The 14,919-nt window shown below is 38.9% G+C and overlaps 1 protein-coding gene across 1 annotated transcript in view; it reads right to left on the bottom strand.

Annotated features, from left to right (window-relative positions):
• Positions 1 to 14,919, bottom strand: part of myo10l1 (myosin X, like 1) — a 68,711-nt gene that overhangs the window by 41,354 nt on the left and 12,438 nt on the right. The window contains exon 2 of the mRNA XM_079884427.1: positions 5,700 to 5,798. Within this exon, the coding sequence (XP_079740553.1) occupies positions 5,700 to 5,798 (99 nt within the window). The remainder of the gene's footprint in view (positions 1 to 5,699; positions 5,799 to 14,919) is intronic.

Below are 14,919 nucleotides of genomic sequence, written 5' to 3'. Positions count from 1 at the left end.
CCACAGTGGTGGACTCCGAGCAGGCTCTGGTTATGGAGCAGGAAGTACTGACGCTTCTTCGAAAAGGAGCTATAGAAAGGGTTTCTCCTCCCAGCAGAGAGTCAGGGTTTTACAGCCGTTATTTCATTGTTCCAAAGAAGGATGGGGGGTTGCGTCCTATTCTAGATCTGCGGCAGTTAAACCGCAGAGTTCAGAAACTCAAGTTCAAGATGCTTACACTCAAACAGATTGTATCTCATATTCAGTCCGAGGACTGGTTTGTCACAATAGACTTGAAGGACGCATACTTCCATGTATCTATTCATCCTCATCACAGGAAGTTCCTGAGGTTTGCTTTCGGGGGCGAAGCATACCAGTATCGGGTTCTTCCCTTCGGCCTAGGTCTATCACCCCGCACCTTTACAAAATGTGTGGATGCAGCTTTGGCTCCTCTAAGACTCCAGGGCATTCGCATATTAAACTATATAGACGATTGGTTGATTCTAGCTCAGTCAGAGCAGATGGCAGTTCGGCATCGAGGTGTCGTTCTGTCTCATATAGAGAAGTTGGGGTTGCGGCTCAACGCCAAAAAGAGTGTGCTCCTCCCAGCTCAGAGGACCACTTTTCTAGGCGTAATTTGGGATTCAACAACAATGCAGGCACGTCTGTCTCCTGCACGTATATCAGCGATTCTCACAGCCGTAAGAGGAATAAAACTAGGCCAGTCACTCACTGTAAAACAGTTTCAGAAACTGTTGGGGCTTATGGCAGCGGCGTCCAACGTAATTACTTTTGGCCTTCTGTACATGAGACCTCTGCAGTGGTGGCTCAGGACCAAGGGGTTTTCTCCGAGGGGAAATCCGTTTCGCATGATCAAGGTCACGCGGCGTTGCCTTCGTGCTTTGGTCATGTGGAAGAAACCTTGGTTCCTCGCCCAGGGCCCAGTGTTGGGGGCTTCTTGTCGACGCGTAACGCTTTCGACAGACGCTTCCCTCACGGGGTGGGGCGCAGTCATGAGCGGTCGCTCGGTGTCAGGTCTTTGGCAGGACCATCAACTGTCTTGGCACATAAATCGGTTAGAAATGATGGCCGTATTTCATGCTCTCAAATACTTCCTGCCAGACCTGAGAGGCCATCACGTGTTGGTCCGCACGGACAACACATCGGTGGTTTCGTACATCAACCATCAGGGGGGTCTGAGGTCTCGACTATTATGCAATCTGGCTCATCAGATCCTCCTATGGGCCCAGGGGAAATTACTGTCACTGAGGGCAGTATATATTCCAGGGCATCTGAATGTAGGAGCAGATATCCTGTCAAGGCAGGGGCTGAGGCCCGGGGAGTGGAGGCTTCACCCCGAGGTGGTGGAGCTCCTATGGAAGAAATATGGTCGAGCTCGAGTAGACCTTTTCGCATCATCAGATTCAACCCATTGTCCGCTTTGGTTCTCTCTCACACATCCAGCTCCTCTCGGACTGGATGCAATGGTGCAGGTGTGGCCGAGGCTACACCTGTACGGATTTCCCCCCGTATCGATGCTCCCGGGAGTTCTGGAGAGGGTTCGCCGGGAAGGGGCTCATCTACTGTTAATAGCCCCGTACTGGCCGACACGAGTCTGGTTCTCGGACCTAGTATCTCTTCTGGACGGCTCTCCGATGGAGATTCCCGTCAGGAGGGACTTGCTGTCCCAAGCAAGGGGCACGATATTTCACCCTCACCCAGAGTTATGGAAGTTGTGGGCTTGGCCTCTGAGGGGGCCCAGCTCATAGAATCCGGTCTCTCGACTGAGGTCGTTGAGACCATCCTTCAATCCAGAGCTCCCTCCACGAGGAAACTTTATGCTTTGAAATGGAAATTATTTTCTACCTGGTGTGGGAATCGTAATTTGAATCCTGTTAACTGCCCTGTTGGTACAGTTCTCGAATTTCTACAAGACCGTTTCTCTGCTGGATTATCTCCTTCCACCTTAAAGGTGTATGTTGCTGCTATATCTGCTTATCACACCCCTCTGGCGGGCACTTCAGTTGGGAGAGATCCTCTAATTATTCGTTTTCTCCGTGGCACTTTGAGGTTGAGACCTGCATTGCACTCTAGAGCACCGGCATGGGATTTGGCCATTGTACTTGAGGGTCTGGCCTTGGCTCCCTTCGAACCCATCGAAGAGGTTTCAGAAAAGTTCCTCACTCTAAAAACTTTATTTCTTCTTGCTATTTCGTCTATCAAGAGAATTGGAGATTTACAAGCTTTGTCGGTGGCTCCATCATGTCTGGAATTTGCACCTGGTATGGTGAAGGCATTTCTTCACCCTAGACTAGGTTACATACCTAAGGTCCCTACTAATGTTGGGGGCCCAATAGTGCTGCAGGCCTTTTATCCTCCACCATTTAATACCCCAGACCAGGAAGACCTTAATCTGTTGTGCCCTGTGCGGGCGTTGGATGCTTACGTCCACAGAGCTGCCCTGTGGCGTAAATCGGAACAATTATTTGTCTGCTTTGGTGCACCTAAGAGAGGGTGCCCTGCATCTAAACAGATAATGAGCAAGTGGATAGTTGAGGCGATCTCACTTGCATATGAAGCGGCCGGACAGCCTTCACCTTTGACTGTTCGGGCCCATTCTACGAGGAGTATGGCTGCCTCTACGGCTTTAATTTCGGGAGTTTCCCTTCATGACATTTGTAATGCGGCAGGATGGTCTTCTCCGCATACATTTGTGAGGTTTTATGACTTGGACCTCTCCACTCCTGGGGTCAAATTGCTTGCTTCTTAGTATGCGCTTGGTACTTCATACAGAACAGGCACATCGTCATTATGGCATAGTGGGTATGGGGTTCCCACCGCGTCTCGACGCAGCTCGAGTTCCCTTGAAAGGGAACGTCTCAGGTTACGTATGTAACCCTGGTTCCCTGAGAGGGAACGAGACGCTGCGTCGCCTTGCCATACTTCCTGCATGCCCTGACCGACTTGCTTCAGGCTTTTTCAGAAGCTAACGCGATCTGTGTCAGCGGGGCTGCCTTATAGTTTCCTGGTCGGTGACGTCACTATGACATCTCGTCTTTCCATTGGACTGATTATACACGTGCTTCACGACGCAATCACGCAGGGCGTTCCCACCGCGTCTCGACGCAGCGTCTCGTTCCCTCTCAGGGAACCAGGGTTACATACGTAACCTGAGACGATTAGCTCTGGGCTAAAACAATGGGTGAAAGACCTCCAGGGAGAAAGTGTTGGGGTTTCCTGGAGAAGCTGCTTGAGACCCAGCAGAGTGCTAGATCTATGTATTGATTTATGGAGGAGGGTTTGGACTACTGCAGAGAAAGCTACTGAATATTGTCAGCACAAGCACTCTGGTGTTCAGTGCATGAATCATCAAGGTTACCAGCACATGGGAAATGTAGCCTTTTGGAATCCATCAGTAGTGATTCAGTCCTTTTTAAATGTTCATTTCAGTTAATTTGGTGGGAAAAAAGATACACTGATACACATCCTCTCTCCACATTCCGGCGTGATGTCTCCGGCAGAAAGAACTGGATGAAATATTCTGAATGATATCAGTCCACAGTCTGACTTGTGATGCAGCCTGGAATTAAACCACACCGTGTTGGTTACGTATTTGGTTTCCTTTCCACTGTCCCCTTAGAGCTAAATCTTCTGCATCACCAGCATCACCAAATGTAATTGCAAAAATAATTGTTTTTTTCCAACACTCCCTCCATCTATAATTGGTTGGTCAAACAAAAGTACTGCCCCCTGTTTGCATGTGCATCTCCATCAGAAAGACCTTAACATTTAACAACAGAGTCATATTTAAGAATCATTCCAGATGACAGATGTAGGACTGCAGTACATTCTACCACTGGTCATTTCGACTCAATTGTCTGTCATTCTTTTATGTTTTGTTACCTTTTAGTGTAAATATGGAAATTACTTTGGCTGTACCGCTCAGAAACTTGAAAAAATAATCCTAAAGACCAACATAAAAAAAATCATGATGAGATTGTGGATTGTGATCCTACTTAAAGGAAAAATGATATGATATGACATTCCCACCTACCACCACAAACACACACACACACACACATGAATGAACATACATGTGCCACACACATGCAAAAAAAAAAAAAAAAAAAAAAAAAGGTTTGTAGACAAAAACACAAATGCAAACAGGCTTCCTGTATGCATCTGTACATACAGATAACCCTTCCCTGCTGTGCAGTTTCTCCCTCAGAGCTGAATCCAGGCCAGCACAGCTGTTATTATTAGCATCCCAGTTCAACTCACAGCCATCACAAACTACTTACCTCTATCAGCACTCTGTGTGTGTGTGTGTGTGGGTCTAACTGCTAATACAATTGTTTGATTACAATTAAATCTTCAAGCAGAGGCAGTTCTGCCCACTCAACTGTAACAGACATCGGTAAGTTAAAGGGTTGGTGCACAGACTTCATTACATTCATAAAACTACTAAGAAACTAAAACTGATGAGGTGAGTTTTACATGAAAACATAATTTTTTTTTTTTTTTTTAATTCTTGGTTATGCGAATGTTTCATTTTCTTTTACAGACATTATGGGAACGTTATTTTTGAATGTTATCTGAACATTCTGAAACAAGTAAAATGTTAGATGAACTTCCAACTAAAACGTTTCAGGAAAAAAACGTCTCATGAACCATCTATACGTTTTTTTGTCAATGTTTTGAGAAAATTATTAAAGACCAGATAACTTTGAATGAACGTTCTATTAACGTTACTAGAAGGATGTTCATAACTTTGAGAAAACCTTGCCAGAACATTAGCCAAAGTTGTGAGAATGTTCCCTGTTAGCTGGGTTCATGCCTTTTAGTAGATTAGAGCGGGTCGATAATATATAGATAATACAAGCAATCAAGAAGTTGAGAGTTGAGTATGTATGAAGATAAAGTTGGACATACTTATATTTTCAACTTTATAAACAATAATTGGTATTTTTTGTAAATAACAACGCAATTTGCTTATCTATAGAGGACGACTGAATATATATCTAATATAAAAACATGACACAGGATGTTCTTTCTTATAGCTGAAAGTTAAAACACAAGCAACACTGTTTTCCTGCAATGGCTTACTGGTATTTTTCAGTGATACTGTATGATTTTGCATGTCCATTTATACCAGCTGGTTTGTTGTTTATTGTATGACAGGTCTGGTACAATTTTCTCCAGCTGCATCACCTTTTAAAGAACACCCTGTTACCATGACAACATATATTAGTGTAAAACTATAAAGCAGTATAAAGCAGTGTTCTCTCTCTTCTACTGTCTCTCTCTTTCATGATCTCTGTGATTATTACTCTGTCTGCATCATATTGCACCAGGACAGGCCAGAATCTCATGTAGAATGGTGGAGTACATTAGGGTTATATGATACAGTCTCTTTCACATGAACATTTATGGAAGGGTGAATGTATTGATTTAGCCTCAGATGTGAAGTTGGCACACACACACACACACACACACACACACACACACACACACACACACACACACACACACACACACACACACACACACACACACACACACACACACACACACAGCTCCTCAGCTCTGTTATGATGACATTCAGAGCACAATACCAAACCAGAGTAATCTCTGACTCACACAACACCCATTCAGCCATAAAGGGCAACATCTGTCTGTTTGCATGTGTGTGTGTTTTAGGACAGATTGCTGAGTCTTACCTCCCCGTAGTCGGTGGTGAGCACCACGGTTCCATCTCCACAGGAGTTCACTGTAGACGGAACCAGCTGATCTTTATGATTCACCCACACTCGAGAACCCTGCAAAACACACACAAAAGCAGTCAGACACAAATCAGCACAATCCCAGATTATATGTCCCAGTTGCTTGTAAGAGTTACAGAACAATAAAACACAAAATCTTCATGTAGCCATTCACTGTATTGAAAGTCGAAACTTTCAGGTTGAACTATGGGTGGCTTTTCAGACACAAACACTCACAGATGCCCACACACAAAGCTCAGAAAGAAAAAAAACAGCCTGAGTCAGATTTCTTTTTTCTTTTTTTTTTTACCTTTTATTATTCCAGAGCATTGAAGTGAAGGCCAAACTGATACCCTCAGAGCACATTAGAAAGTAGCATATATAAGGGAAAAGAATAAAAAGAAACAGCCACAGTGTTCCCCAAAGAAACAACTGGGTCATTCTACAAAATTGGAGCCATATTTTTCAAAATATCAACAAATATCTACAGTATTGTAAAAAATCTACTGTATTTGTGTTTTTCTTTTTTTTCATGAAGATATCTTTTAGGCCTGTTCACTTGGCTGTATTAGCAAATTTATAACTAATTTAGTCGAAAACTAATTTAAAAATTGTCTGTATATAAAAGACAAAAATAAAAATAAGAAATTTGCTTGTATAGAAAATATAACATTCAAAAGACTCAGTATCAACCCTGATCTGATACCAAAAGATTTTCCCCATTTTAAAACTATGAATTACTTTAAACAATAACAAACAATAAAAATAATAAAAAGTCTAAATAGTTATACCATCACATGTACAAACAAGGTTATGATCTTAAAATGCCATCCCTTTTACAATGATTTCAAACAAAAATTGATCATTGAAAATAAGATTCAACATTTCAGAATTAATTTCTCTTTCTAAACATCTTGGCAGTTTCATGATCTTAAATGAGCTGTTACACTCTCATATCTTCAATCCTGTTCTGACAGGATTTATATTATATTCTCACAGTTTTTCCCCCAATAAATAAAACAAAGATTATTGGAGTATGTTTTACAAGAAAATATAATTTCTTTCTACTTAAAAAAAAAAGAAAACAAAAAAAAGTTTAATTCAATGTGTTACTTGCCTTTTCATGGTAATTATTTGTGAAATTTCCTATCAATTTCTGAGTAAATCCTACACCATTTTTCTTCAGTGTATCTTATATTCTGTCTGACATTAAAATATTTTAATTTAACTTGAAATGGCAACAATGCAATTAATTTACACTTACATTTAAAACTAAAAAAAATATTTAACACCTTACAAAAATTTACATTTACAAATGAAACATGAAAGATTCAGACTAGGTTTGTGCTTTATTGAATTTTCCCACATTATAGTTTGTAAATGCAATAACACACAGCACAATGAGCACTGATGTCATTTCAGATGTGTCCTCCTGCTCTTCTCCAGTAGAGTGCTGTTCCATGTGTGGGCCGGACTGAATTATGGCCAGCTCAATGAAGTTAACTACAAATAATTGGGAAATAGATCGATAAGCCCTCAGCTTCAGAGAGGAAACTCCAAGCTCACCAGCTCCAGCAGAAAGTCACATTACTTCCAAAGCATCATCCACCTTTTATTTTCATTTAAAAAAAGATTCATTTAAAACATGTTGACCTTTTGTGACAACATGTGCCAATAGTCGCAGTCTATGAGGTAGGTTGTTACATTAAATTTACTAACCATGCTATAAATAAAATGTAACAATAAAACAACTGAGACAAAACAAATCTGCAAAAATGTAAATGGTAACAAAGCAAAAGAGAAAGTGAAATCAATAAATAAAACCTTGCCCAAACCCAAAGTTTGCGAAAAATACCCTTGCTCTGAAAATGCTGTTTAACCAGTAAGTTTACAATGTGCGATAGTATGTGTTCAGTTTTTTTGCACATCAGCTATTCCAAATATGATGATATTGAAGTTTTATCTTGGAAAACAGAATTCAAAAGTATTATTCTACTGAAATAGGTGTTTGAAATCAACACAAAATAACACTGCTAGTGAACAAATGCTAAATTTAAAGTTAAATTTGGACTCATTTGACATACCGTGAGCTTAGAATTATAAGGTTCTATCTCCACTTTTGGTCGAAATTGAGTTTTTGACATAATCTGATCCATTAGGTGTTTATTAATGCCTGTGTGGTGTTATTTTTGTAAAAAAAATATTTTGTTAGAAGTTATTAATAAAATAAAAAGGTTCCATCTCAGTTGTGCCAGCTGGGATGTAAAAACTTTGATGCTCAATATCTCGGAACTACCCTAAACGGAGATAGAACCTTATAATTCTAAGCTCAATTTGGACTCATTTGACATACATACTCACTCCTGCCCAACAAACAAACAGAGAATAATGTGTGAATTCACCCCAAACCACAAACTAGACAATGAGATTGAGTTTCCCAGACATGGACATTAGCCACACTGATTCTGAAGAGGATGACCTCCTCTACGCCACATGTATTTCTAGACGACAAATAGGCAGACAGACAGGCAGACCGAAAGACAAACAGATAAACAGAAGCTGCTCTTTGTCAACAGATGGTTGACTGTGACGAGCCGTCCCACCTCCAGTCAGAGGGACTACAGTGGTGAAGACAAAAAGCAGGCTGCCCTGCCCCTGGGTAAAGGAACCAAGCCAGGCAGAAAAAACACATACAACAGACAGCTGGGCAAAACACTTTTACACATTTCATTTCCATTAGAAGACATTAAAGGGGACACATCATGGAAAACAAGATTTCCCAGCTCTTTTGAGGGAAAAAACACTGTACATGATATTTATTGAAACAACGTAGCAAAAATGCACAATTTAAAAAATAACTAAATTGTGATAGCAATTTAAAATGCATACTTTTTTGTGATTATATATCAATATGACTATGAAAGAAAACGAAAACCAGTTTTTTATTTGCCGTTGAATTGCAAATAAGCAGAGACAGTATCCAAAATGTGTGCAGAACTTCATTCACGATTGAGGTTTTGCCGGCAGTTTGAGGATCTACTGGAGTTAAGAGGTTTAGTCACAAGCTCTTAGTATAAAATTCAATTCAAGCTCTGGTATAAATTTAAAACGATTAAAAAAAAACATTATTTACTGTTATTTTCTCTAATCAAACCATTTACGGAACGATAATATTACAGAAAGAACACATGAACAGAAGCGTTAAAACATTGATTCTGCTTGGAGTGAACCAATTGATTTTAGTTTTAGTTTTTAAGCCCTGCTAATAATTATGTCTTAATTTCTTAATCTTCCAACATTAAACCAGCTTTAATTTGGGAGGAAATGACAGGAAGCCCTTAAAGCTTCTCTTTTGTTGACAAAAGTCGGTTTATAAGCATGCATCGTTACAAGTTTGGGAAGATGTTTGGCGCACGTTGCATCCCAAATGCACGTGATAAGCGACTCAAACTCAAAGCAGATGCAGATGTGTTTAGAGCATTTACTGGAAACTGAGCCAGTGCGTAAATGAACACAGTACCATGCTTCACTCAGCCATTTTGCAAACTCGGTTGGTTTTGTGTTAATTGTGCAGCCGTACACACGCATGCCATTATGCATGGGAAGAAGTTCAGAAACTGAAAATGACTTCTAGCGATGTTTCACTTGTCTTTCTCTCAAGTGTTCTTCATGTTCTTATCTCTTGGCTTTAAGTTTGCACAGGCGCAGATAGCATCTCTAACAGGGATCAAGAGCCGCTAATTAGCACAGATGCAGGTCTGCTCCCCGATCTGAACGAACGAATCATTAATGAGAGCTCAGCCTCAGACCCTATGGAGAGCAGGAGCGGGTAATCATGCATAAACAGAACACAGATGAAAGAATTTAATGTCTTCATCAACAGATATCGCTGCTGTTGCACTCGCACAGCTGTCAGAAAACAGTTATAACTGCTGGAAAATATAAAAGCAACACTCAACCACTCACATATACCCCTCTATGTGAGAATAAGGAGAGCATGCTCTTATGGGGAAGGTATGCAAGAGTGTCTATATGCACTGAAAAAAAACAGTGCATACACAGAAAAAAACAGGAACACACTTATTGTCCAATTTACTCAAACATATTATTTGCTATCTACATAACAAAATTGTGTTTTTCTTCTAAACTAACTCAAATTTCTATGTTTTCGAATAATGTTATTTTCTAAAATGAGCAAATTGTTTTGAGCGAATGTGAACCAATCAAGTATATATATATATATATATATATTTATTTATTTATTTATTTATTTTTTTTATGGCCACACCCCCACCCAGTGTCATCTTCCACCACATTGTAAAACAGATACTCATAGAACCCATCAAGTAACTGTTATGGAACATCTACACAACCTTGACAACCATGGCTTTCAAAACCTCCCTGCACATATGCCTTTATTAACCTTTATCTAATGACCAACGTAATTCATCACCAGAAAGCCTCTTAACCTCTCATCAACCTTCAATGGGGGGATTTACCAATTCTACCAGACAATAGCGTTCACATTGAGAAACAGAGGGCGTGTGGAACAGAGCCTGAATGATTCTGTGAGGATTAATACAGCATTAGGGAAGTGGCACACTTGGCAACGTGTTAGAAATGCAGAGTTGAAGCATATTGTGATACAGCTGGACAAGAGAGGGAAATGGCAAAAGAAAGAGGGAGAGTACTGACTGTAAAAGGGAAAATAAACTCATTAGCCCAAGGAAAATGCTGCATCCCATCACCCACCTCTATGGCCCTAAACATGCTGACATTTCAGTGTTCACCAGTGGAGTCTCAGTTACTGCAACATGACCATTTTGAGATATTTCAGCTCCATTTCAGACATCACTCATCTCATCACTCACCCATCTTTCTGCCCTGCAGAGAGAATTTTAGCTGCTTAGGTGATCTGAAAAGCAGCTTCTGTCCTTTTTGTAGGCACAATGCCCTGAAGACACAGATGACTATAATTCAGCCTGTGAGTTCCTCTCAGCATTTCATTTCACTTCACACTAAAATGAAGCCTGAAAGAACGCAAAAGCTGAAAAAGTGTAATAACCACATTTACCCAGTTCTACTTGATTTCCAAAATACTTAATGTCTGCAAGAATATCATTATGAACTTTTACACAGTTCAGGGAATTTTAAACTGTTAAACTGTTTTAAAAACTATAATATTCAAACAAAGTCAAAGAAATTAAATAAATGAAAAACAAAATAGGTATCAAGAGATAACACCTACATCCAGTTATTTTGAACGACATCAGCCGATAGTTTGGTGGCTTCTGATTTTTTTCTGCTGCTTTTAAAACACTGTCAAATAATTACACAGCTTTGAATTAAATGACTTTTTTTTTGCTAGTAAATATGTTTTACACATAAAGTGCTTTATAACTTCTCAGCTGAAAGATTGAAAATATAGTAGTGACAGAAAAATGTAAACACTGAAATGAATAGCACCATATATTAATTTAATTCAGTAATGACAACTGCTTCTAATGAGTTTAAAGTAGTATATTATTATAATCAACAAGAATACAGTATCGATTAGAGATTAATTCAATGTAATGCAATGTAGAAAGATTTGTTGGTTTGTGAAAGTGTCAAATTGTTCTCTTTCAGTGGTAACAGTTTTTTCATGCTACAAATCGCAACTCTTCTTGTCATTTTCCCACCAACCTGTTTTCCTCGCTCTTTTGATTGACACGACATAACTGACTCTGCGGTTGTTAATAAACAACTGCTCAATGTCTTATACCGATGACTAGCTAATACATTCGGTTCCTTTCTACTTTCCTCCCCTCATATCTCCTTTATCTCACTCTCGTCTCCTAACCTCATGGATGTTCACACATAGAAGTGTGAAAATGCCATTACACTGCACTTCCTGTGCATATCAAATATACATGACAGAAGGAGAGAGAGAGTCAGAGAGAAAAAGAGTGAGAGAAATTAATGATAGATGAAGCTGTTGGGCTGAAAGTTGTGCCTGAGAGATTCCTACCATACTGAAGAAAACAGAGAGATGATGAGGTGGCTTTGCTACATATTACTACGCCTCTCCCCTTCTCCTTTAATTTACATACTAACTCCCACTTAAGACACACTGGTTTTATTGGGCATTTTATTCTCAGCCTGAACAAGGTCATTGATGTTAACAGGAGGAACTAGAACACAAGAGACTAGATGAGATACAAGTCCAAAATGGATCTTGAGATTTTCTGAAGGAAACATGCGGTGCTAAGGTTAAGTTATTATAATGTCCTGAGGGATTTTAAGCATGTTTATATTTGGTTGCTAGGTGGTTGCCTACTGGCCCAAGTCTCTATGCATATGAAACAAGTAATAAAAACTGAGTGTTTTAGCGCAATTTTCTGACGTCATGGGATCACAACACTAAGAGATAGTAAATCTTTTTTTTTTTTTTTTTTTTTTTTTTTGTGTGCGTTCCCGAGATTAGACCTTCCTTAACATAATGCCGAAAACCCGAAGTCTCTAGGTGGTCTGGTTGAGGAGGAGATAGAAGTGCAAGATTGGTGCGCACAGACAGAACAGAAATCATGAGTTAACAATCGCAATTTTGTCCGTAGGAAAATTGCGCTAAAAAGTGAAAATCATGGTTTCCAGTTTGAACCTGTTTCGTTAAGTTTGCCTAAAAGTAAATAACACTCCCCACAGAAGAAAAAAATAATTTAAGACACAATTTTGGGTAACACTTTATTTTACAGTGTCCTTCTTACATATGTTACATGTACTTACCGTAGTAATAAGAGTAAATTATGCATAATTACATGCAATTAATCCTAAACCAAAACATAATCCTACCCTAACCCTATAGTAAGTACATGTTGTTAATTATTATTACTCAGTACTTCAATATATAATTACACTGTAACAATGACACTTTAAAATAAAGTGCAACCCAATTTTGTTTACATAATTTCGCTTGACACCATGTGTTGATGTGCAGAACACATACTACCCACTAAACATTGGACTTCGGATAGACGTGCAGATCATGTCTATACTGGGTCCGTCGGTCCATGACCAATTCTGGACATCTATTCGACGTCCAAACTAGATCCACTATTTGGACATCCAACCATGACCCAACTTGGACGTCATATTGACGTACAACATTTGACCTTTGAACTGGGTAATTTTTTTGGACGTCTATGACAGGTGCAGGAAATGTACATGATTAATATGTAATATTTTTTTATTTACAAATATCAACATTGTTGTTATCAACATGATTAATACATATGAATACAGATTATTCATAATTATTTAAGATCATTTTCCAAAAACTGAGACTACTGTCTCAGCAGCAGGTGATAACTGGAGACGCATACAAAGGTGTAATGCTGTAGCTCAAACAGTAGAGCGTTGATGCTTGCAACGTAAATGTAAATACATGGTACAGAAAACATGTCCTCCACCCTTTTGAAACATGAGACTACAGTTATAGAAGTTGTATAAAAACGACATCTAAAATTAGTCTAAATTTGATGTTGAAAAGGCGTCCACAAACGACCACATTTGGACTATAAATAACCCTTACACGGAGGTCCTATGAACATCAACATTAGACGTGCGGTAGACATCGAAAAAAGACGTCGCCCGGCGTTACAAAACAACCCCTTCGATCGACCGAAATTGGACGTCCAAAAATTACATAGAAAAGACGTCACTCCGACGTCACATTGCGCAGTGGGTAACAGGTTTACTGACTGCAGAAATTATTGTGGGATTTATTAATTTTTCTGGTGTTTCTTTTTTATAAGTAACAGAAAAAAGACATCACAATAAAGTTGTCTTTTATAGTAAGTAAAGAAAATTAAACATTGACAAAGAAAATTTTATGTTTTATCTTAAGTGAAAATTCTGCTCTCATATTAGGCCTATAGCTAATTTAGCTTTTTAGTTTGTGGTGAAATTAAGTTGCAAAAAGCCAAAATAAAGTTATACTGACCTAAATTAAGTAACATTTTTGGCTTATGTCTAAAGAAAACATATTGAATAAGTATATGGTCTTCATAATAAATCATCTTTTTACTTTGTATAAATGGTTTTGTCTTGGAAAAATACATGTTTTTGATTAAATTTTTTAATAAAAATGTATATAAATATAATTTGAGAAACACAAATAAACTTGGCTGTAAAAACAGTTTGGTCCAAAAAAGTGTGGAAAATATTATTATTTTCAAAAAAAAAAAAAAAAAAAAAACTCAAGACATCAATATATTTATACAATATGTGAAACATATAGTGCTGGATTATCTACTCTGGTTTGTGATGGGACGGCACAGGCTGTTTTTAGTCTCTAACTCCACACTCTTTTCTCTTACTTCTCTCAAATCCTTTCTCACACAGTCTCTCTCTCTCTTACCCCTATGCCCCATTTTGATTTAAAAGCAAGAACACTGAAGACTAAGAAATGAGACACCCTTCTGAGACCCCATCCCTGCCAAGCCAGTATGTCTTTTTAAAGACCTGCTGACAGATTTATACATCTGGAAAAGGAGCGAGACAGAGATCTAAACGGTCAAGTAGTTCACCATGGCAATAGAGGAGTTAACTGTCCATCAAGGGCAGATATATGTTCTCTGCTGGACCGAGTGGGAATGTGTGTTCATGGACCACAGGTACTAGGTGTGTGACAAGACACTTATCTCACGAGATGAGACGAGACACGAGATTGGGTTCACGAGAACGAGATTTTTGCACAATATTATAGAAATCCTCAATGAGAAAATTCATGATTGGAAAAAATAGTCTGCAGGTGCAATTTGAAATGTTTTAACTAATAATCTTGTAATGAATGTCATTTCAGCTCTACTTTATGAGTAGGAATTATCAAATGCACTGAAAGACAACAATATACAAGCACTGTAAAAGGTTTTGCCACAAACACTGGCTTTTCTCCTGTGTGATTGCACATGAGTCTACTGTACATGAATTCTGAGCTTCCAGAACTTCTGATTGAGGCTGTGTGTGACCTCGTAATTGAACTCCTTTCCACAAATTGAACATAGAAATAAAAACAGTATAAATACCAAAAAATAACAGTTTTTTTCATAAAAGTAATCCATACGCTCCAGGGGGGTTATTAGAGGCCTTCTGAAGCAAAGTGATGCGTTTTTAAGAGTAATATACATAATTATGACTT

The sequence above is a fragment of the Squalius cephalus genome, assembly GCF_949319135.1.
Source record: "Squalius cephalus genome assembly, chromosome: 10".
Lineage (NCBI taxonomy): Eukaryota > Metazoa > Chordata > Actinopteri > Cypriniformes > Leuciscidae > Squalius > Squalius cephalus.
Note: the sequence above shows the minus strand (reverse complement) of the source record. Positions and strands in the feature narration are given on the sequence as shown.